General features: G+C 46.9%; 1 protein-coding gene across 1 annotated transcript in view; it reads right to left on the reverse strand.

Annotated features, from left to right (window-relative positions):
- Positions 1–2246: 2246 nt before the first annotated feature.
- The window catches only part of PPM1F (protein phosphatase, Mg2+/Mn2+ dependent 1F), a 29020-nt gene continuing 8507 nt past the window's right edge, over positions 2247–22759 (reverse strand). Inside the window, exons 3-8 of the mRNA XM_081288526.1 lie at positions 20039–20181; positions 15591–15793; positions 14349–14537; positions 12043–12186; positions 8282–8375; positions 2247–6524 (exon numbers count right to left, since the gene is read on the reverse strand). Coding sequence (XP_081144652.1) covers positions 6145–6524; positions 8282–8375; positions 12043–12186; positions 14349–14537; positions 15591–15793; positions 20039–20181 — 1153 coding nt within the window. The 3' untranslated portion in view covers positions 2247–6144. The remainder of the gene's footprint in view (positions 6525–8281; positions 8376–12042; positions 12187–14348; positions 14538–15590; positions 15794–20038; positions 20182–22759) is intronic.

Genomic DNA, 22759 nt, shown 5'->3' on the forward strand with positions numbered 1-22759 from the left:
ACCATCTGGAGATTCAGAAACATGAGACAATTCATTAAGGAATAAGACAGCATATACTTAAGAAGGAGACTTTGCAGGAGCTGAGTGGGTAGAGGAGTGGGAGGACAGATGGATGAGTGGGTGGTGCTGGGTGGGAGCAGAGCCTGGTTGGAAACCCAAGGCCTGTATCCTGGCAGAATTTCCTTCTGGGCTAGTTTCCCCGCGTTTCCAAGGATTGCCCCCACCCCTCTCTTTGTGACACAATGGAGGTAGGTAAAACTGCCTTCCTTGCAGTGTGGTCTGAAGCATCAGAGGCCTCAGCTGTGGGCAGAAGGTGCTACTTGGAGCAGAAGAGGACATTCCAGAGTAATTTGGGAAGGGATAGGAGAAATCAAACAGACAAGGCTGGGAGGCCCATAGGCAAAGACAGAGTCCAGGACAGGGCTGAGGAAAGGAAGGAACACAGCAGGCCTAGGAGAGCTTTCTCCAATGAACTGGAAGGCACACGTGCTCCATTTTGGGGAGCAGTTCAGAGCAATTTTGGGGCTGTGATGCCATGGAGGCATTTTGGATGTTTTCCGTGTCCTTTTGAGGGCCAAGCTTGGCCAGGAGCACAGGAAGAGATCTCCTTGCTGACTGCTCATCTGCTTTCTGTGGTTCTTGCTGGAGAAAGGAAAGAAAGACTAAATGGCAGGAGCTACAGAGTCAGGGACTCTGAAAAGTTCAACTTTTGAAGACTTCAGGCTCAGACTCCATTAGTGGCCCTGTAGCCAAGGAGCACTTGGTGGACTACTCGGTGGACTACTTGGTGGTCTGCCTTGTCATTCCTCATTCCAAGGCTGGGAACAGTGTAGCAGATACCAGATTGAAGTCTGCCAAAGGGCTGGATGACAAAGTCCTATGAGTGGTTACATCTCAGAGTCATTTGGATTTGAAATGACAGTATTGATCCCCTGAAGGCACTGAGAAGCAACTGAAGTTGGTCTCAAAGAGCAGTTTCATGCACTCTGAGGGCCACAGCCTTGGACTCTGCACATGTGCACTGCACTGGGGGCCTTTGTGGGAGTCAGCCCTTCAGGGTGTCTAGGGTACTAAATCTAGCTGTGATGCATTTGGCTGTTTGCTGACTGGGAAGTGAGGAAGGTTATTGAAGTCTGGGCTGGATGGGTGGGGACCACATATCTGGAGCAAATTTTGGCAAGCTGGTGGGCCCTGTGATTCCCTTAAAGTCTAACAGCCTACCACCTAAAGCCTCCTGTGGGGAGGGGGCTACCCAGGCTATTATCTCCAAATCAGCCCAGCTCTTCCAAATCACTGGAGCTGCCTGGCCATTCCCAGTTCCTTACCAAAACCCTGGGTCTTAGCATCACCCTACTTTTTGCTGCTGGTTGATCTTCCTGGATCTTTTCTTAAAAGCATTTTTTTTGGGGGGGGGACTGAACTCAAGGGCACTTGACTACTGAGTCACATACCCAGCCCTTTTTTTGTATTTTATTTAGAGACAGGGTCTCACTGAGGCTGGCTTTGAACTCTTGGATCCTCCTGCCTCAGCCTCCAGTAACACTGGGATTACAGGTGTGTGCCACTATACGCAGCTATAAAAACATTCTTGAAGTATATTCACTGAATTGAGAGAGAGAATCTTGCCCCTCAGAAACCATTAGTAGTGAAGTCTTCATGGGACTTCCTTCTGGGCTTTTTCTCTTTAGTCCCAGCTGCAAACCTGGCTCCCTACTAAGTAACCCAAGTCTGTTGACTATGCTTCTGTCCTTGCCCTACGTGGGAGGTCCTGCTGCAGGCATGCAGCTAGTCCTGGTGGGAGTGGCCAGGGCAGCCCTGCAATACAAAGGGTAGAGTGGCAGGCAGGCAATAGTAATGGAGGCAGAAGAAATGCTTAGTGCTTTGATTTTTCCCCTGAATATTTTAGGAGGTATTATGAAGGCATATAGCCACCTGTGGATCCAAGTCTGACATGCTGGGACGGTCTCATCCTTGGTAGTGAAGTGTGGTTCCTGGAGTCACCAGGTGCTCCTGGGACTCCCTAATGTCCTGGGCCTCAACCCTTTCCCACAACCCTTCTGCTGCTGGTGGGAGTGGTCTTGAAGCCTCGGGGATGAAAAGCAGGCTGGGTTGGCTAAAAGGGATGCTTCTCAAGATTTGTAGACGATTTCCCAACACCTCAGGAGCTTTTAAACATACCCTGGATATCCATTATTAATGGTATTAAGAGGTGAGAAAAGAAAGCACAACTCAGGAGACAAAGAGTCTCAGAATTCATAGTTTATTGACACTTCAGCATGGTGGGTCCCTGGGAAGAGACCACCCTTCTGGCCTTTTCACCTTGGGACTTGTCCCTAAGACCAGGGGAAACAGTCATTATGTCTTGGAACAAGACTCCCTGTCACACAAGAACACAACTCCCAGGAAGCCCCCTGAGGTGTGCACAGATAAACCCTTGGCAAGGCCCACATGGCACGTGAATGGCAAAGCTCGGCGCATTTGGCAAAGCTGTGGAGTCTCGGCAAAAGCACAGGACTCCAGGGGCTGCCCCCTTTGGACTACGGAGGCAGAATCAAATCAGAAACAGCTTATTTTACACAGGCCTACCTGGCTTCCATATAGTTTGGGTCAGGACCAGGCCTAGGAAAGGCCAGAGCTGTCCTTCCAGCCCTGGGAATACTGCTGAGGTAGCAGGGATGCCAAAACTTGCCACAGCAGGGGAGAGGGTGAGGACTGGGGCTGCATGCTGACCCCAGGGAGGGCAGGAGGAGCCAGACCATGGTCAATGGCAGGGGCTCATCCAAGGCTGACCTCAAATCTCAGGAAGCCTGTTACTCTCTCAGAGGGCCTGAGACTCCATTGGCTGCCCTGCCCACACTGTGTCCCTATGCTCCCTAAAATATACCCACTTCCTATCTTGGATTTTGACCAGAACACCCTTGAGAGTGTAGCTGTGGCCTCCTGCCCTTCCTACACCTACAACCCCTGCAGGCCTCAGCTGGGAGTCAGCCTTACCTGTAAAAGCAGGGTTTGGTTTCTCCAGCTTTTGTATTCCATATAAGGTGCTGGCATCTGTAACTCGATTCTTTTCCAACCCACTTAATTTTAAGAATAGACACTAATAATACTTAATCACTGGTTCCTGCTGGCTGTGGGGGGAGGGGTCCTCTGCACTGGTATCAGTGCATCTTCCCCAGGCCCACTAGGCTCACTTTGAGTAGCCCCTGAGCTTCCAGGATTCCAAAATGTTGAAGTCATTCCAGACACTATGCAACCCTTGTGTCTTACAAAAGGGAAACTGAGGCTCAGAGAGATGCAACAACTTGTTCAGCTCATAGAGTGAGCTGGTGGTAAAGCTGAAACTTGAGAAGGATTTGGATTTTTCAGACCAGCATCCCTCTTGGGACTAAGGCCCCAAAAGGAGGTGGCCCAGGAATCTAGGAAGCTAAAGATACCTGGTGACTCCTGGTCCAGCCCCAGTCAAGATGGAAGGGTCTTCCATCACCTAGGAGTTGGTGTAAGGCCAGTCCCTGACAGGAGAACAAAGCCTCCCTTGGTCCCAAGGTAAGGATGGAGCAGCTCTCAATGCTTACTCCAGACTTCTGCCAGGCAGGGGCTTGGACATTGCCATGGCAGGACAGCCTGGCTCAGGGTAGTGGGAGGTGCTCAGACAATCCTGGGGAAGGGGTTTCCTCTCTGTTGAGCTAAGAGGATATCTAGTAGAGACTCAGACCACAGTATGAATCATACCACCAAATGGTTGTGGTCTAAACCCCTCAAGGGAGAAACTCCACTCTTGGCAAAATGAACAGAATAAGATTATCAAAAGAATAGGGAAAAAGAGAAGCAATAGCTCCCTCTTTCTGTCAGGTCACCGCCAGGGCAGGATGCTAGCATGGATGTGGGATGCTACATCCCAGCATCTTGTTCAGCCTTGAGCTGAGAGGGCACAAGGGGTTCTGGTTTCTGGCCCTCAGAAGGCAACAGGGCCTTCAAGTTAAGCAATACCTGATCATTGTTGGTGACCAACCATTCTCTGAATAACAATGTCTAAGATGCTTTCTATCAGGAGACCTTGAGCAAGGCACTAACCGCATGGTTTAAGACCTTCATCCCTGCTCTGGGACTAGGGGTGAACACTGAGCATGCAGCCGCATGCTCTACCAAGGTTGGCTCTCTTCCTTCCTGTGGACAGTAGACCTGTCTTGGGTTGGGCGACTCTTGAACCCATTCTGTGAACTGAGAGAAGGGCCAAGGCAATCTGAGCACAGCTGTGCAGACATTTCTGGGGCCCTGCTGTCTTCAGGTGGACACTGATTATCACTGAAGGGACCTCACAGCCAAACCTCCTATTGCCACTTCTATAAGCATTGGCTGAACCATCCATTGCTCCTTGGACCTGCTAGCCTCTGCTGGAGCAGCCCTGCTCATCACTTATTTCTTCCCACTGAGGCTACTTCTGAAGGGCCTAAGTTGTTCAACCCTCTCTGTCCCCCTAGTGTCCCTGCCCTCTGCCTGGCTTCCTTACCAGTCCTGCCACTTTTGCCCCTACACATACTATGTGAGCTCTTTTAGGCACCTAAGTATCATCACTTATGAGCCTCACTCTCCAGATGTTCTAGGGAATGTGGGAATCTCTCATGGCTGTTCAGGCTATAGGGCAGAGCCCAGCAGGGGAGGGTACCAGTCACAGAAGCCAGATGAGGAGCTGTGGCTGGTGCTGTCAGAGTGCCAGCAGCATTCCCACTGCCTTTAGCCAAAGCTGGAGACCCTGGGCTGTCTCCAGGCTTGCCAGACCCTCTTAATTGTTTATACCAAAGAAACCTATGTGATTACAAATACACAAAGATATTCTGGAACATTCCAGTCAAATAGCAATAAGGTTCCTCTGCCTGTGGTTGGGGCCAGGGGGTAAGAGACAGATGTCACCCGGGATCCCAGAGCCCTGTGGTCTGGGAGTGGTCCCACAGTAGCCGTGGCTCCTGCCAGTCACCTCAGGGAGGCTCCTAAGGGTGCTTGGTATTACAAAGAGGCAAAAGAACTCTTCCAGAAGGATGTCTAGCTAAAAATCATGACTCCCTAACAAAACAAATGCTGCTTTTGTGAGAACTTCAAAACACCTATCAAGATCCATGGCGGGATGAGCAGTTCTCATCTACCCCCAAAGCTGTTTAAGGCACTTGAATGGCTTATTAACACCACCTGGAAAAGTTTCTATTTCAATCCTGATTTAGAAAAAAATTCAGTAATACTGCAACAAAAAAGTTTCCACAAAAAAATGGTTTAAAAAAAAAAGAGAAAATACTTAAGTTTTCTAAGAAGTAAAATAAACACCAATCTCTGCTTAAATTATATGACACTGTGGGTCATCTTGGCACTGAAAAAACAAAGATAAACCTGAAATACTGCTTCTGGATCAGACTTTTCCCTGGAATAAAATCTGAACTTACACAAAAGACAAGTGTGTCATATTGAAGGTTTTGAACTCCACCTCCTCAGGGTGCTCAAGGGAAGAGAGAGGACCTGGAAGGCCTTAGCACATCACAGGCTGCCTAACGGCTGCTGTGAATCAGAGCCCTGGTGTCCCCTTTCTTTCCAGCAAGGCCACTTTCTCTTCTCTTGGAAGCTGGCATGACCTGTGGGCCTGTCATACCCAGCCACAGCCAAGGCCATAGCCATAGTGAGAAGCCATGAGAAACCTGGGCTGGACACCCTGCCTACTGGGCCTGACCCAGGATGCTTGAAGATGTCTGAGGCTCCTGGATCTGTCTGAGGGTCCCAGGCGCAGGTGCAGCTTGCTGTTCCACATACACACCCTGTGTCTTTGATTGGGCTGCCACCAGGTGCTTATGGCCTCTGGTCTTACCCCTGCTCTGATGGGAGGTGGGATAAAGAGCTGGCTCACTTCCAGGGCCATCTTCTCTTTGGTGAGGTCTTTCCCCTATGTTTCCTTCTGAGACATACCAGCTGCCTGATGCAGTTCTATGGGTGCCACCAGGACAGGCTGCAACACGCACCATGAGCGGCTCGGGGTACTGGGGGAAGCGCTGTATGGGTAGGCACCCTCTGACTACTACGCCTGTTGGGTCCTAAGGCCTCTAAGGGGGAGAATCACAAGGATGGAGGGGGAGGGGTCAGGATGGGATGATGGGGGCCCTAGACCACCTAACTGCTCTGTGGAGTGTTGGTCTCAGGCTCTGAGAAGCCAGAGAGCAAGTTCTGGCTTCTCACATCTGCCAGGGAGTCCCCTGCACCCTGGATCTTGCTTTTCAGCAGCTCTTGGGGGTCCCTGAGGAAGACCACCATGACTGTGATGTTGTCATGGGAGCCTCGCTCCCGGGCTGCAGCCACCAGATCTTCGGCAACATGAAGCCCGCATCCCTGCTGCCTCACCAGGTGGTTGTGGACAAGGCTGGTGACTTCCTGGTGGGAGACGACATCGAAGAAGCCATCACAGGCAAGCAGCAGGTAGTCCTCAGAGCCTGTCAGCTCCCAGGAGGCTGCATCTGCCTCCCCAGACACATAGGGCTTCTGGAAGATATCTCCTGGGCAAGGGCGGAAGAGCTTTTTGTCAGAGGACCTTACTTCTTTCCTTCTGCCTAGGCCCCAACCTCATTGCTGGTTACTGCCCCCAAGCCCTGAGAGTACAGAGCCCACCTGTTCTCAAAAAATCTGTAGCCCCCATATGCAAACTATCCCAATGTTTCTAGCCCTCCTTGAAATCTCCTGACCATGACTTAGCCCAATCTTCCCAATTTCCACTCAGATAGGGCTTTTGTTGCTTCCTTTACCCCTGCTGGCCCTCTCCTGGTATGTCCAGAGATACAATGGCGTCAGCAGTATGAAGATGGGCTATTACCTCATCTGCCAAGGACAGGACATTTCAGGAGGGTGAGAGGGGCCAGTGGCAAATTCCAGGGAATAAGCTGGGAAGGGAATGATTTTTAAGTACTTGAAAGGGCCAGGTGTGGTCTCCAGACTGAGACCTAGCAGTGAAGGGATACTGAGAAAATGGGATGAGAAACTGCTGTGTTTTTCAAAAAGATAAACAGGAATCATGTGTGTGTGTGTAACCTCACTTAAGAATTATTTAGAGACCCTGACTCTAAATAAAATACAAAATAGGACTGTGGATGTGGCTCAGTTGTCGAGTGCCCCTGAGTTCAATCACCAGTTCCAAAAAAAAAAAAAGAAATATTTAAAGGTTTCCTACTAGACTTTGGGGGGACCTGTTTTAATTAAGATTTAACAATATAGGGCTGGGGTTGTGGCTCAGTGGTAGAGTGCTTGCCTAGATCATGTGAGGCACTGGGTTTGATCCTCAGCACCACATAAAAATAAATAAATAAAATAAAGGTATTGTATCCATCTATAGCTAAAACATAAATATTTTATTTATATATATATATGTACAAACACACACACAAAAGAATTAACAATACATAACTTAAAATGCAATTATGGTGGGAGATGAAAATTTCTTAGGTGTTTAGTTGTAGTTTTTAAATCTTTTCTACACCTGTCACAATCTGATAACATAAACACAGTATGGATGATCCCTGATGTATGATGGTTAAACTTATGATTTTTTTGGCTTTACAATGATGTGAAAGCAATACAAATTAAAAAAAAAAACCTGCAGTTTGAATTTTTTAAATATATATTTTTTAGTTGTAGTTGAACACAATACCTTTATCTCATTTATTTATTTTTATGTGGTATAGAGTATTGAACCCAGCACCTCGAACATGCTAGACGAGCGAGCACTCTACCGCTGAATCACAACCCCAGCCCTCGCAGTTTGAATTTTGCTCCTTTCGTGGGTTAGTGATCTGTAGTCTGATTCTTGTGATACTGCTGGCAGCAGTGAACTGCAGCTTCCAGTCAGCCCCATAATCGACAGAAAACAACTGAAATCCAACAGTACATTGTATTGCTAAGCTAGGATGCTTGCTAAGTTAGCTGCATTAAACACATTTTTGACTTAAGATATTGTCAACTTACTAGGGATTTATTGGCAGTTAATTCTACCATAAGTCAAGGAGAATCCTTGCAAACCCTTTTTGGCATCCTCAGGCTTTCCCCTAAGAGGGGTGGTGAGCCCACCCTTAGCTTATGCCCATGGGAAGATTAATTGAGAATTGTTAGCCTTTCTCTGCTTTTAGCTCCTACATGGTTCAGCCCTCCCCAAATCCTTAATGCCACTCTATCCTAGACCACTGGGTAAGCCCTTGGCCATAGTTTCAGGTCTGGGCATCCAGCATCCTCCCTCTGCCTGTGCCCACTTCTGTATCACCCTTACCTATGGCTCTGGAGACGGCCAGGGTCCCATTGACTCTCCAGCAGTCCATGAAAGACACGAAGCCGCCCAATGCTTCAATGCGTGCCTTCTCATCCTATAGGGAGACAATCAAGAGTTTGAGGCCTCAGTTAGTCCTTGGGACAGGGCCCCCCCACCCCAATGCCAATGCCTAAGCAGAGAGACTGAGCTGGTTTCTAAGACGTGTTCAAAGACCTATCACTTAAACCAAGTCAGGAGGTTCATAAATGCATGCAAATTAGACATCATTAAAAAGTGAGAACTATAAATAACAATTGCAGGAATGACTAAGTATAAGGAATGGTGGATCACCTGAGGCCAATAAGCCATGACTCTGTCCCTGAGCAGTGTTTTGGGATCAGGGAAGTGCTTAAAGCATCAGAAAGACACGAGTCCCAGATTTAAATGATAGATCTTTCAACTTAGGCCTACTGTCCTTACTTTGAAAGTTGCTGGGACAAGATGAAGCATGTGATACATATGTGTAGCCATAGGGAGGGCCCATGAAACCTAAGCCAGGCCCTGGCTGGCAGTCCTGTGACTGCTTTGTTCTTGTCCTTTCCCCCCACCTAAGCTCATTTCTAGGTACTCTCTCTGCTCACCAGAGGACCATGATGCTCCAGTCCAACTTATTTCCACAAGTCTCTCAAAAACTTTCTTTGGTCCTATTAGTTTCCCCAAAGAAGAGAGGTTTTCCAGATATGGATCTGTTGCCTGAAGGCTGGTGACAATAGTTGAGTGCATCCCATGTGCCTTACTGGGAGCAAGGTATCTCACACGTCTACTGCAGGAGGGAGGATGTCCTTTAGTCCTAATTTAATTGTTGGGTAAGCTGCCTGACTTTGCAACATGCTCACATAGTCTCTGGGGCACAGCACTAGCTGGACAGGCTGGGACACTGTCCTGATGCAGACACATTACAGGAGGCTGGAGGACAGAGTCTTTCATGTGATTGACAGCATTGAAGACTGGGCTTTTGTGTACAGTTCCCCCATAGAGGATATCACAGTAGGAATGATAGGAATTCACTTTGTAGGCACTCTGACCCAACAGAGTGAGCTGCTATGGCCCTGTACAATGAATGGATGGGTGCCTGGTGGGCTGAGACTCTTGGTCACTAGAAGCAGTCACCTAGTCCAGCCTAGCGTGGAATTCTTAAAACTGTGAAGGAGGCAGGACTAAGGGACCTCAACAGCTCCCAAAGTTGCCCTTGGGTCTAAGCAGGGCCAGAGAAAGTCATGAAGGCCAGAAGGAGGAAAGGAAGAATGGAGCTGAGGGTCGGGGAGAAGGGGTAAAAGAAGCATATGGACAGACATACTATACATGCAAATTCACAGGTGTTCACGCATACATGTGTTCACACATGCACCCACAAGGAACCTGAAGACCAGCTAGGATCTGCAGATGGGAGCAGACACCTTATCCCCTCAGGCTTTCCCCTGTACCCTCTCCAGTACCCTCTCCAGTAACTCCTTGCTTTTTCATTAGACAGGGAGTTATTGGGAGACAGGTCATGGGTTCTGTGTTGTCATCTTGCTGCCTCAGCAAGGTACCTTGAACAGAGTAGGTGACAAATGTCTGCTGGCATGAACTGACTCCAGTGGCAGAAGAGGCTCTGTTTAGACAGTTACGGTTAAGGCAGCAACATGGGTCCCCACACAATCCTCAGGACCAAGCAAGGACATCTTTCTGTGCTCTGTCATGGCACCACAATGTAGGGACTAAATGATGCTTTACATGCTGATGTAAGATGGCTCACCAGGTGCATGGTAGAGAAGAATGGGAGTAGGCACTATTTGGAAAAGGTCCCCACTGGGCTTCAGAGGAAGTGCTGGACATTGGGCCTGCAGAGATGTGCCCAAGTGCTCTAAGCAGAGGTTTGCACCTAATCCAAACCTGGTTACATTTCACCTGTCTTGGGGAGAAGGGCCCATCAGGGAGCAGGTAACAATTCCCCTCCCATGGTTGTGGTGGCAGCAGGGTGGAAGAGAGTATCTACCACTTTGGTTATATGCTCTAGAAAAATGACTAAGCCTATCTAAGCCTCAGTTCTCTCTGTACAATGGGGAGAGTACATGTGTGGCCCATGTCAGAGCCTTGGTGGTTATCAATACCTGATAGTCTGTCCTATTTTCCTAATCTAGAAGCCACAAAAAGAAAAGACTGTTCAACCCCACTGCAGGAAACCCAAAACTCTTACATGGAAAAAGCCTGTAAACAGAGACAAGGGAGAAACGACAAATGCAGGAAAACTTTGCAAATCACCAGACAAGACCCAAACTCTGCATCATGTCTAAGGTGCCTACAAACTGTAACAAATAGGCAAAGGACGGGAACAGAGCACACACAGGAAAGGCAATGAAAATGACCTTGAACTTTTGAAAAAAGTTTAAACTTGCTCTGTAAGATGAAAAAGCAAACTAAACAACTGCCCTTAGATATCTTTCTGACCTCTCAGATGGGTGGAATCCCACAGGTTGGTGGGACTAGTGGGTAATGGAGCATCTCAAATGATTTGCTTAAGCACCCACCCACTGGCTTAGCCCAAGGAGGGCAGTTGGACAAAATCTATTAAGACTGTAGATTCTTCTATTCTGACAGAGCAATTCTACTTGTAGAAATCTGTTTTAAAAATTTACAGGGGCTGGGGTTGTGGCTCAGTGGTAGAGCACTTGCCTAGCAAGTGTGAGGCACTGGGTTCGATTCTCAGCACCACATATAAAGAAATAAAGATTCATCAACAATTAAAAAATATTAAAAAAACTATATACACACTCAACAATGTGAAGTACAAAGCTATTCATTGCTGCAATGTTTTTAGCACTGGAAGATTCAAGATCTTAATACCTATCCTAAAGGGACTAAATGATGAATGAAATGCCATAGGTCTCTATGAAAGGACGGAGTGCTTTACATGCTGATGTAAGATGGCTCACCAGGTATATGGCTAAGTGAAAAAAGCCAGTGCAGAGCAGTGTGTGGAAAAAACAGGGTTTGGAGTGGGACATACAGGCATTCCTTGATATCCAACATTTCCACTTTGACCTTTGGGGACAGACAGACATTTGTGAAATATAGTCTGGGGCCGGGGTGGTGGCTCAGTGGTAGAGTGCTGGCCTCGTATGTGTGAGGCACTGAGTTCGATTCTCAGCACCACATATAAATAAATAAAATGAAAGTCCACTGACAAACTATAAAAAAAAATATTTAAAAAAAAATATGGTCTGAGCAGGAGCATGATCCTAATGTCCAGGTAATGACCTTGAGGTTCAAATAGGTGAGTGATCTCAGAATCCCAGGTTCCCAGTGTAGCCTGTAACTAATACAGTCCTATGCCTGTTCCTCCCAGTCCCAGTACAGTGTCACCTCTTTGCCCCTAGCCCATGGTCAGCCACTCCTTGTTCATGTGCTTTATAGGACTCTATAATAGGATAAGTTGATCCCACTTGTTGAGGGAGAGGGCCCAGCTCTTGCCAGGACCTCTGGGCTCCATGTCACTGTGACCTACAGAACTTGGGGCTCCCTGGCCACTCAAGTGAGGCAGGAGAGTCCTCCCTCTGCAGGAGAGCCAGTAGTTTCTAGGGCCCTTTATACTTTATTATCTGCCAACAATACCTTGCTGTTCTTCTGGAATTCTGTTTCCCTTTGAGGTTCCCTACACAGGGAACTTGAGTCCCCTACACAGACACAAGCATGATGGGTGTTTGGAAATGTCCTGGGCTTAGACAGAGGGAACCCTTTACCTGTCGCTCAGGTTTGTGTGGTTCCATCAGCTTCACCACTTGTCCCTGTTGCACCAGGATGACCTGGGAGTCCCCGAGCCATGCGACGTGCAAAGTCATTCCTGTGATAAGTGCACACACGCCTGTGGTGCCACTCTGCAGCCGCTGCAAGAGAGGGGACCCAATTGGGTGAGGTGTGACCTGGAGCCTGCATGGCAAGCACATGCTGAGACAGAACCGCTGCTGGAGCAGTACCCTGTGAAAAAGAGGACTACAGAACCCACAGTAGCAAAGATGAATTGAATTGTGTAATGATTACACCACATGGAAGGAGAACACACCTTATGGAACCCCACTGATAACAAACTCTGGAACACCAAGCTTGTCTGTAGTGGCAAGATACAGAAGAGCAAGTCTGATGAGTGGGCACAGAGGGCAGAAAGAGGACAGGGATGACATAGGGCAAGAAAAATTTTGGGGTGTGATGAATATGTCCATTACTGAGGTGGGGATTTTATGGGTATACATATAAGCCAAAGTTTATCCAATTGTATACTTTAAATATATGTGATTTATTATTGTCAGTTATATTTCAATAAAGCTGTTTAAAGAAAATAATGGAGGCTGGAGGTATAGTACGTGTGAGGCCCTGGGTTCCCTCTGAGCACTGCCAAAAAACAAAAAAGAAAAATAAAATAAACACCTGCTTCAGAGACTGTTCTGTATGCTGAGAAACAGTACTAAGCTCAGAGGCCTGTTTTACCTACTGAAGGTAGAGTGGCCAGGAGAAAAGACTTATCAGTTTCTCATTAGGCTCCCCCTTATGATTTTAGGTGCTCTACAGTTATTTGTTAAGATGCAAAATCCAGCTCAGCTCCACTGAATTCCACTAAGGTATGTGGTCAGAGTGTGATGACAGGGTGGCTCCTCACTGAGGCAGGACTTTTAAGCAATCTGAATCTTAGTTTCCCATTGTCTAAAATAGGCCCAATAGTAGAATGGCCCTCACAGGGTTGGGAGAGCACAGTGAAGTTAGGGCAGTGGGATACTGCGCTGTTTCTTCTTTCAGAACCAACAGCCTCATTCACACACGTAGATAAAACTCTTGAGAGCAAAGTGTGCTCTAGGTAGACATCAGCAGCCTATTGAGACCTTGCCCAGAAGAGCAAGGGGAGGTGGGATGTTTATTGTTTTACATTTTCTGTATTTTATGATGGGCTGATATCTTAGAGCCTTTTTGATCCTAGAGAGACTGCCCTCACAGCTAGCTAATTCCTAGAGACAGCATACACCTGGCCTGTAAGTGCACCTTTCATGGGCAAGCCAGCTGATATTGAGTTCACCCTGCCCTGGATGGCTTCAGAGCCTGATACTGGAAGGCTGGGGGCCAACCTATGTATAAAACTGACTGAGGTTATTCATACCATCCAATTCTGAGCTTGCTGGAACTTGCCTGCCTGGCCTCATTGGTGTCTTCCTTGGAGGCCATATTGGCCTCACTCCCTATGCTTCCTGACCCACCCTGGCGCTTCCCTGGGTGGTCCTTATGACATGGTATGCCTCCTCCTTTTGGAAGCTGGAAGTAATAAACTCTTCTGCCAAGTCACTTGTTGCCTTACCATGTCTTATTAAAACAAAACCCTGAGTACATCTGAAAACAGCCTGCCTTTCCTCCCATGGTCTATAGACCACTGCAGGCTTACATTGTTGAGGGCTGAGCAAGCTGAGTCAGGTGTAGTATGGCTTGGAGATTGCTCTAGTGTTTCCCAAAGCTTCAGGTGTTCAAATTTAATCCCCTTCTCAGGTATTAAGGGGGCAGAAACTTAACTACAGTGTTTATAGGTGGGGACTTCGGGAGGCAATGGATTAGATAAGGTCATCGGTGGTGGGGTCACAATGGTTGAATCCTGGTGACATGGAAAGGGAGGAAGGCTGGAAGATACAGCCTTGACTTCCTGTCTCTTGACATCTGATGCTCTGAGGGAATTTGCCAGCAAGACTATTAACAAATGAAGCTTCTTGACCTTGTACTTCCAGAATCATAAGTCAAAATAAATCTCTTATCTTCATAAAGTTATATAGCCCCAGGTTATTTTGTTAGAATAATGAAAAATAGCCTAATACAAGGGGCAAGCTTTGTGCTGCTTCCACTCAAATGAGCAATGATGCCCTGTCCTATAAGAATAAAATGACATGACTGCCAGCAGCATTCAGTGAGGATCTTCCTGCACCATCAATCACTTTGGTTTCTTTCCCTCTGAAGAGGCAGGACTCTTTGATGTTACTATCCCCCAAACCACAATTGAGATCCAGTTGCTGGTTCCTACCTCTCTCTTGGCTTTCCAGAGAAACATTTCATCTGTGCGCCGGAAAGCTTCTTTGAGGGCTCCTGCAGGGTCTGTGGGCAGCTCTGGCTGGTGGGCAGCATTAGCATGCACATGAACAGCAGCATACCTTGCAGCATCCACACCTCCATGACCATCAAACACAGCAAAGTAGGCGCGGTCTACAGGGTCCTGGTGGTGAATGCAGTGGGAGTCACAGACTTGCTGGCCTTGCACCTGGCTGGGGCCCCTGGCCAGCTGCTCTCATCTGGGGAGAATGCAGCCCAGGCAGTGACTAGTAGTGCTAAGATTTCAATGTTTGCTACTCCTCCCACCCCCAGAATTCATGGGTTGGAAATGTAATCCCCCAAATCTTGTTTATTTTGTGGTACTAGGAATTGAACTCAGGGCCTTGCACATGTTAAGCCCTCTACCATTGAGCTATATCCCCACTCCCAAGGTCTTATGGTATTTGGAGATAGGACCTTTGGGAGGTAATTGGAATTAATCCATTCAGGGATTAATGGATAAATGGTTTTCAAGGGAGTGGCTTTGTTATAAAGCAAGTCCTTTTTGGCAAACTTGTTCTATCTCACCATGTGTTTCCCTATGCTGCCCCAGGACTCTGTAGAAGGCCTTCATCAAATGCAGCCCTTGACCTTGTACCTCCCAGTCTGCAGAACTATAAGAAATAAATTTCCTTTATTTATAAATTACCCAGTCTTGAGTATTGTATTGTTGAAATAGAAAACAGACTGAGACAGGCAGTATCTGGAAGAATCTACATGATCTTTACCATCAGAAGGATAAACCTGTCTCATGCACTTATGAATTGGGAGATTTGGAAGAGGGAAGCCTTTGAAGCCTTAGTTTCACCATCTGTACTGGGCTGCTAAGATGTACCAGGGTGTTCTTAGTGCTATGAACACTAAATGTGGCACTGGGGCCTACTCTTACAATAGATATAGTCCAACTGTTGCCTTTTTTGGTTCTTCCCTGGGAAAGCAGGGTATCTGGCAACTTGGCCCAAAGTTGCTGGTACTATTAATTAGGGCTTCTAGATTCTCCCTAGGAAGTGCCTTTAGAGCTGCCCAGCACTTCAGTCTTGAGATTACAGCCAAGAGATGTTCTTCCTGGCTTAACTGGCATCTCTTCTTAGTACCCAAGGTCTCTACCTCTGCTCTAGTTTTTCTATGCTGGTGTAGGATACCACCTGCCCCTGGACCCTGCAGGTGGAACACTTACAGAGAAACCGAAGAGCTGGTTGAAGGTGGGAAGGAACACATGCCGGTCCTCCATCTTGCGGCGAGTGTTCCGGATGGCATGGATGGAGACCAGCCACTGCCGCTGTGGGATCCAGGCAGTCAACGGCACCTGCTTCTGCCACTGGCCACATACTTCCCAGAGCTGGTTAAAGAAACTCCGTGCCAGGCCTTTGGCATCTAGCACTGATGGGCACGATGAAGGAATTGTTAGGGATGCACAAACCATGCCTACTGAGGCTTTACTGGCTCTCTATTCCCCTTTCTTGTCATTTCCCTTGGTATTCCAGATAGTACCCACCACTAGTCTTCATGGACCCCACAAGCCAATCACCTACCAGGACATGCTGAGAACACCAATCTAATAACCTATGCATGACAGTGTGTTGTCAGCAATCAGAAATGTCCAATAAGTACCAAAAAGTCTCTGATCCCATGATGGGGTAACTCCACTCATTGGAACTCGCCATAAATAAATATGGGACATGCAAAAGTAATTTAAGGACAAAGTAAAGAATCATTTTATAATTGTCCATTAATTAGAAACAATATATATCTACTGACGAATGATCAAGTAAATTCTGGTCTATTTTCTCTTTTTGTTTTGTTTTTGAGACAGGATCTCATTAAGTTGCTCAAGCTGGTTCTGAACTCATAATCCTTCTGCTTTACCCTCCTGAATAGCTGGGATTACAGGCACATACCACCACAACCAGGCGTTGGCTTATTCTTTTGATGAAGAATTAAGTTGCTCTTTATTAAAAATGACTTTCATGACTAAAGCATACAACTATCATATGACCCAGCAATTGTATTCCTGAGCACTTACTCCAGAAAAATAAAGATTGTTCACACAAAAATGTATACACAAATGTTCATAGTAACTTTAATGATAATAGCCCAAATCTGGAATTAGCCTAGTTGTTCAACATGTAAATGTTGCTGAGTGTGGTGGCATAAGCCTGTAATCCCAGTGACTTGGGAGACTGAGGCAGGAGGATTGCAAATTTGAGCCTGGCCTTAGCAACTAATGAGGCCCTAAGCAACTTAGCAAGACTCTGTCTCAAAATAAAAAATAAAAGGCTGGGGAGATGTCTTAGTGGTTAGGCACCCCTGGGTTTAATATCCTACCTAGTACCAAAACCAAACCAAAAACCCCAAAAAACCAAAATAAAAAACCCAAACCAAAAAACATGTAAATGGTTAAGCAAACTGTGGTTCATCCATACCTTGGGATACTACTCAGTAAAAGAACTACCAATATATCAGAATGAACTACCAACATATGGAACAATCTGGGTTGATCTCCAGTGAAATAAGCCAATTCCCCAAAGCTATACATTGTATGATCCCATTGTGTAGATTCTTAAAAATCACAATTTGTATAATTTAACCATGAATACATGAAAAAACACCTGGACCCAGAAAAAAAGGGTGGAAATGGCACACAATCAAGATGTCACAGAGTAGGTGCCTACTGGGGCAGGTTCTATGGGTGATTTTTTTTCCCTCCTTATTTACACTTGTTTTAATATTTTCTCAATTTTCTGTTAAAGTGTTTGCTTCATGTGATGACTTTAAAATACATTCATCAACTCTTTGAAGTTGGTGATTTGTTTCTGATAAATGGATTAATATAGAAGAGATCATGTGTGGTTTCTAAGAGGTACTATGGCTTCCAGCTTGCATGCATGTTTTCTTCTCTGTGACTGAATCATTTTGGAAGTGGATTTCCCAGTGCAGTGGCACTATATGATCACATGAGAACCTGGGCAAAATCACCTTCCTAAGCTTCTCCCAAATTCCAGGCCCATGGAAACTGTGGGAAGATAAGTACCTGTTGTTTTGAGCCACTAAATTTGGGGGTAATCTATTAAATAGCAATAAATAATACAACTTATAATACTCATTTCAAAAGGAAAAAAGGAAAAAAAAAACACACTTAAGTCTAGCTTCTAAAGAAAAGATCAATAAGGCCCAGGTTCAAAGGAGACTTTGGGGTCAATGCCTTCAGGGACTCACTTCAGTTTAGTGTACAAACCCCTCCCAGGACTCCTGCCAGTCCAGGTGAATATGGAAAATAAAGATGAGTCAGAGCTGGTCACCTAAGAGGAGAGTTCAAGGTCAAGTAACTGAAAACAGGCTACACTCAAATGACCTGAGGAATTGGGGAAAAAACAAAAACAAAAACAAAATAAAACTCTCCCAGCCAGAGAAGGAACCATGAGCTGGCAGACCTACAAGCACAGAGAGCCACAGAAGGATAAGTTTGAGGGGAATCATATAACAAGGCAGGGATGTGTATATGTGTAGTGGGCTCTAGTGGGCTGCTACCACCACACCCAGGACAGAACTCCAGTCAAACATTTGACAAGAACTGTGGGACTAGCAGGGCCAGGTTGAGGGTCATGAGCTGGAGAACCATCATGGGAGGGCCTATAAGGACAGTAGCTCTATGTGCATTTGGCCTAGCAGCTCTCCTGCTGACCAAGGGAGACTTCCTCCTTCAGCCAGTCCTCATGGTGCCACCTCCCTTGCCTTCCTCTTTCTCCTCTGTAGAAGATTGTAGTCAGAAAACCACTTGGAAAACTGCTACAGGTTTCTTCTCACTCTTGGAAACTGCTGGCGCTTATCAGGCCTAAAGCACACAGGAGGAACCCAGGCCTGAGCTGCCTGTTCCTTTCTTGCATTAGGCACAATGCAGCTATTTCCACCCACGTGTGTTGTCTTGAATCTTGCTCAAGCAAAAGGCACTAACAGAAGAGGGCAAAAAGCCACAACAGTGATGCCCAGCCTGCAGGCTCCTGATGCCTTGGTCTACTCCTCTGGTCAAGGGCTGCATCCCAGTGCCTTCAGAAATTGCTCCAGTTTTGTTTTAAGAACAATCACTGGGGAGAGTTGGCTGCTTTAGTCACATCCTTGCCCTTCAGTGGTGATTCTCACAATGCCTGCCCTGATGTAATTTTGCAAGAATGGCTGAGAGACGACAGACTTTTTGATGTTCTGCTGCCATGAGTGATAAAAGCCTCTAGCCCAGGCCCCATGAAATTGCTCTGGGACAGACAGGGAAGGCAGAGGCAGGTTGCTATTTCCTTCTGGTTAGGCAGGGTCCTTCATTTCCAGATGCCAGGTATAGGGCTCTGCCTTGCTAGCTATAGCAGTTATCCTAGCCACCAGCAGGTGACGCTGTATTCTGCCTGAAAGGGCAGAGAAACCAGCAGGGGGTGGGGGGGTGGGGGTGCTCCCTCTGTGGAGCTGTGCAGTGGCAGCTGCTACCAGCAGGAAGCCTGCTGGCTTTGCAGAGAACAATGGCTGCCTGTCACTGAGGACAGCTGTCTCCCAGGCAGGAACACAAGGCTGTGCTCTGTGCTCTGATGGAAGGTGGGCAAAGAGCCAAGGAAAAGAGGACTAGAAAGAGGAGGAGAGAAATAGCCTGGCAATCATTGATGCTAGACTTCATGTATTTTTTTCCTCTTTCCCTCCACATTGTTCCTTCCTTTTCCTTCCATGTATGCACTAATGTTGAGTTTAAAATAACACAGAAAGGAAATAGCAAAGGAAGGGAAAATCTGCTTTCCATTGCCTGTACAGAGAGGAAATTCTAGCTTGTAAATGGACCACAGAGGCCCCAGGTGGCACCTCCCCAGCAGACTTCCTCTCTCTATTTCTCTGGTCCAATATGAACCAACACAGATGAAATATAATGAAAAGTAATTACTAGGAAGAAAAAAGTCAGAATAGGAGCTCTCTATTTTTAGTAGATTATTTATCAAACGGCTCTCAAACGTCCCAATTTCTGGGTTCCTCTGGCTGTACCATGCTGTCTGTAGCCTGGATCCACTGATGGCTGTCTTAAGGGCAGGCTGATAGAGAAGCCTCCATCACCATCTCCCTAGAAAGCTCAGGGACAGGCAGGAAAAGGTATTTCCATCTTGCGGCAAGGGGCCCATGCTCCGCCTTGCTACCATCTGGACCATGATGCCTCCAACAGAGCAATGTTGCTTGGTTTGCTCATGCAACACCCTGCTGACCCTGACTTCATGTTGCTGAGAGAGGGAGGGGCAAGTGCATTTGAAGTTGGCCACCTGACTTTGGCACTTTGAATTCCTCAAGTGTAAAATGTGACAAGCATCATTTATTTCCAAGGGCTTTCCTGAAACTTAAGGGAGATGGGACACAGAAGGGTGCCTGGTGTCCACTGAATACTTTGTCTTGGCTGACTTTGAGCAGACTCTGATGGACATACTCCCCTTGCTGGGTTTGTGCTGCAGTGTTACATTTTGTCTGCACCTGGATCCTGCCACCTTATCATGGATGAGTGACCCAGTGCTAACCCTTTTGCAGCTCTGATCAATGTTTCTCACAATATCAACCTAAATTCTGTCACCTGCTAAGCAGCTCTGGGGTCACCTGAGAGGAAAGAGAACTCACAGGTCATAGGAGCCTTCTCTTCTTCCTCCTCCTCATCTTCTTCCTCCTGGTTGGGCTCTTTCTTAAATTCGGAAAGGTCTGTCTTTAGCAGATGGGAAATTGCCTCATGGGTCAGAGCTGCAGCAAGTGATGGTGGAGCATTCCTTGGGACAAGAAATAAAAGGTAAAACCAGGGCAGCTCACCAACAGAAGCCCATGAACTTGCACTCCCCAACCCAGAGCTTCCAGAGGTAGGGATGATGGCTTGCACCCTGCTGTGGAGTCACAATAAGCATAGGGACCTGTGTCCTTGGGGAGTTGGGAAGGGATGTTCACACAACAAGCAGATCATCTATTGGAACCTGTGTGAACCAAATGCAGTGCTGAGGCTGGTGAGGAAAAGGTATCACTGAGATGTGTGGCCTTGATGGTGGGGAAAACTTCCTGACATTCAAGCAGATGATGGCTCCTGGTCTATATACCACAGGAGGGGAGAGGGAGTAACCAAAACCAGCTGAGGACACCAGGGGTTAGGGCATGTTATGAGTTGAATTCGGTCCCCTTCTCCATTCATATGTTTAAATCCTAACCCCCAGTAACTCAGAATGGGACTTTATTTGAAAATTGGACCTTATTTGCAAATGGAATTAGTTAACATGAGGTCATATAGGATTAGAAAGGGCTCTTACTTCAATATAGTTGATGTCTATAAAAAAGAGAAACTTTGGGCATAGATATGCACACATGAATAAAGCTGTGTGAACATGAACCAGAGATATGGATAATAAAACTGTAAGTTAAGGAATTCTAGGGATTCTTTACAAATCACCAGAAGGAACCAGCCCTGCTGTTACCTTCATCTCAGACTCCTAGCCTCCAGAATTGTTAAGACAATAAATCTCCATTGTTTAGGCTGCATTCTGTGGTGCTTTTTTTTTTACAAGCAGCTCAGGAAGCTGACTGAGGGAGTGTGGGACCTGGGTGCTGCATTTGAAAGATGAGTCTGGTGGAAGCAGTGGCTATGCATAGCTCACAGGGTCCCTGGACAGATGGGGTAGGGCACAGACAAATGGGGATGATCACAGAGGTGTCTCCTCCTGGGGCCATGGAGGAATAATTCTGAGAAGCAAGTCTTGGGTTGACTGCTTTGAAGGTCACAGAACAGAGCTGGAGTCAAGTAGGTGTAGGTGGGATGGAAAGGGAAGTCACAGCAGGCTGAAGGCAAGTGGAGGGGAGGAAATGTCAACCTCAAGCCAGGGGCCTTTAATAGGAGGCAGTACATAAGGGGGATGAATGGCAAACCAAGGGAGGAGTTTTGGGGAGGGAGACTGAAGCCAGCTATGGCCAAGGAAGAGGGCAGTGGGGAAGACAGCCTGAAATTCTGCATTAGTGCACCTTTCCATGCCTGCCACACTTCTCTATGTGGGCTCTGCATCTTATTGAAGCCCTCCCTGGCTTTCTAGGCAGAAGAGGTCACTCCTCCTGGTTCCCCTACAGCCTCTAGGATGCATTCTGACTCCCAGAATTTGCCTTACACCTAGTGGGAGTCCTGGAAGCTGAATGATGTACACTTTGCTCTTGTGTGACTGTCCCTGAGGGTCGGGGGAGGGGGACATACCTGGGACAGTGGGTGATTGTTTGCTGGGCTAACACTCCAGCTCTCTTTCCTTTTATATGGCGGGAGTGGGGGGTTAACCAGGGAATGAACCCAGGGCCTTAGACATGCTAGGCAAATGCTTTACCACTGAGTTACATATTTAGCCCTTTTAATTTTATTTTTTAGTGGTACTAGGGAGTAAATTCAGGGGCACTCTTCCATTGAGCTACTCTCTCAGCCTTTTAGAAATTTTTAAATTTTTAAGTAGCTGAGGCTGGCCTCAAGCTTGCAATTATTTATCTCCAAAGTAGCTGGGATTACAGACACACACTGCCATGCCTGGCTGCCACTCCAGCTTTAGCCAGAGAACAAGGACCTTCTAATACCCTGACTCATGTATCACATCCTGTGGGGGCTGGGTGCATTTACTGATGGTCTCTGTAATCTAGTGGGATGAATTCTTGATTTAAGAAAAAAAAAAAATGAGAGCATGAATCAGGGCAAAGCCTCTGGAACTACCTTTGATAAACAATCAGCTTGGTTATGGGTATAGTTCAGTGATACAGCACTTGCCTAGCATGTATGAAGCCTGGTTTTGATCCCTAACATGTTAAAAAAAAAAAGACAAGGAAAACAAACAAACAAACAAACAAGTCAAGATATGAGAAATGAATTCCTCCACCATTTGGGGATTTCCTGCCAACTTCTGGGTTTTCCCTTTTCAAGGCAGGCAGGAGGGTGCGGGTTCTCTTTGGTCCCGGTGAGGTCATGCTTCAGCTTCCTGCCTGCCCACTGCTGTCGCTGCTGGGGGCAGGAAGGCAGCTTCCGGCTATGGGGACCCAGACAATGCCTGGCCACTGGCCACCAGCATCCCCTTCCCGGACACCACTCCCACCTCATCCAACGATCCCACCCATATGCTCTGGAGGCCCTCAGTCCTGAGTCTGTTACAACATGAAAGTCAACCCTAATTCTGGTCCCTGCGGGGTGGGATTCCTAATCTAGGTTGGAAGATGCTTCAGAGAATGGACCCAGATACCTAGAAACCCTAGTCCCACCACTTTGGGTGGTTACAAGTAGTTTTCAGTCTAGCAGCAGAGATGTGTTTCTAAATACCCAAAGTATAAGGTATGTATTGCTTGGGG

The sequence above is a fragment of the Spermophilus citellus genome (assembly GCF_964194105.1).
Source record: "Spermophilus citellus genome assembly, chromosome: 3".
Lineage (NCBI taxonomy): Eukaryota > Metazoa > Chordata > Mammalia > Rodentia > Sciuridae > Spermophilus > Spermophilus citellus.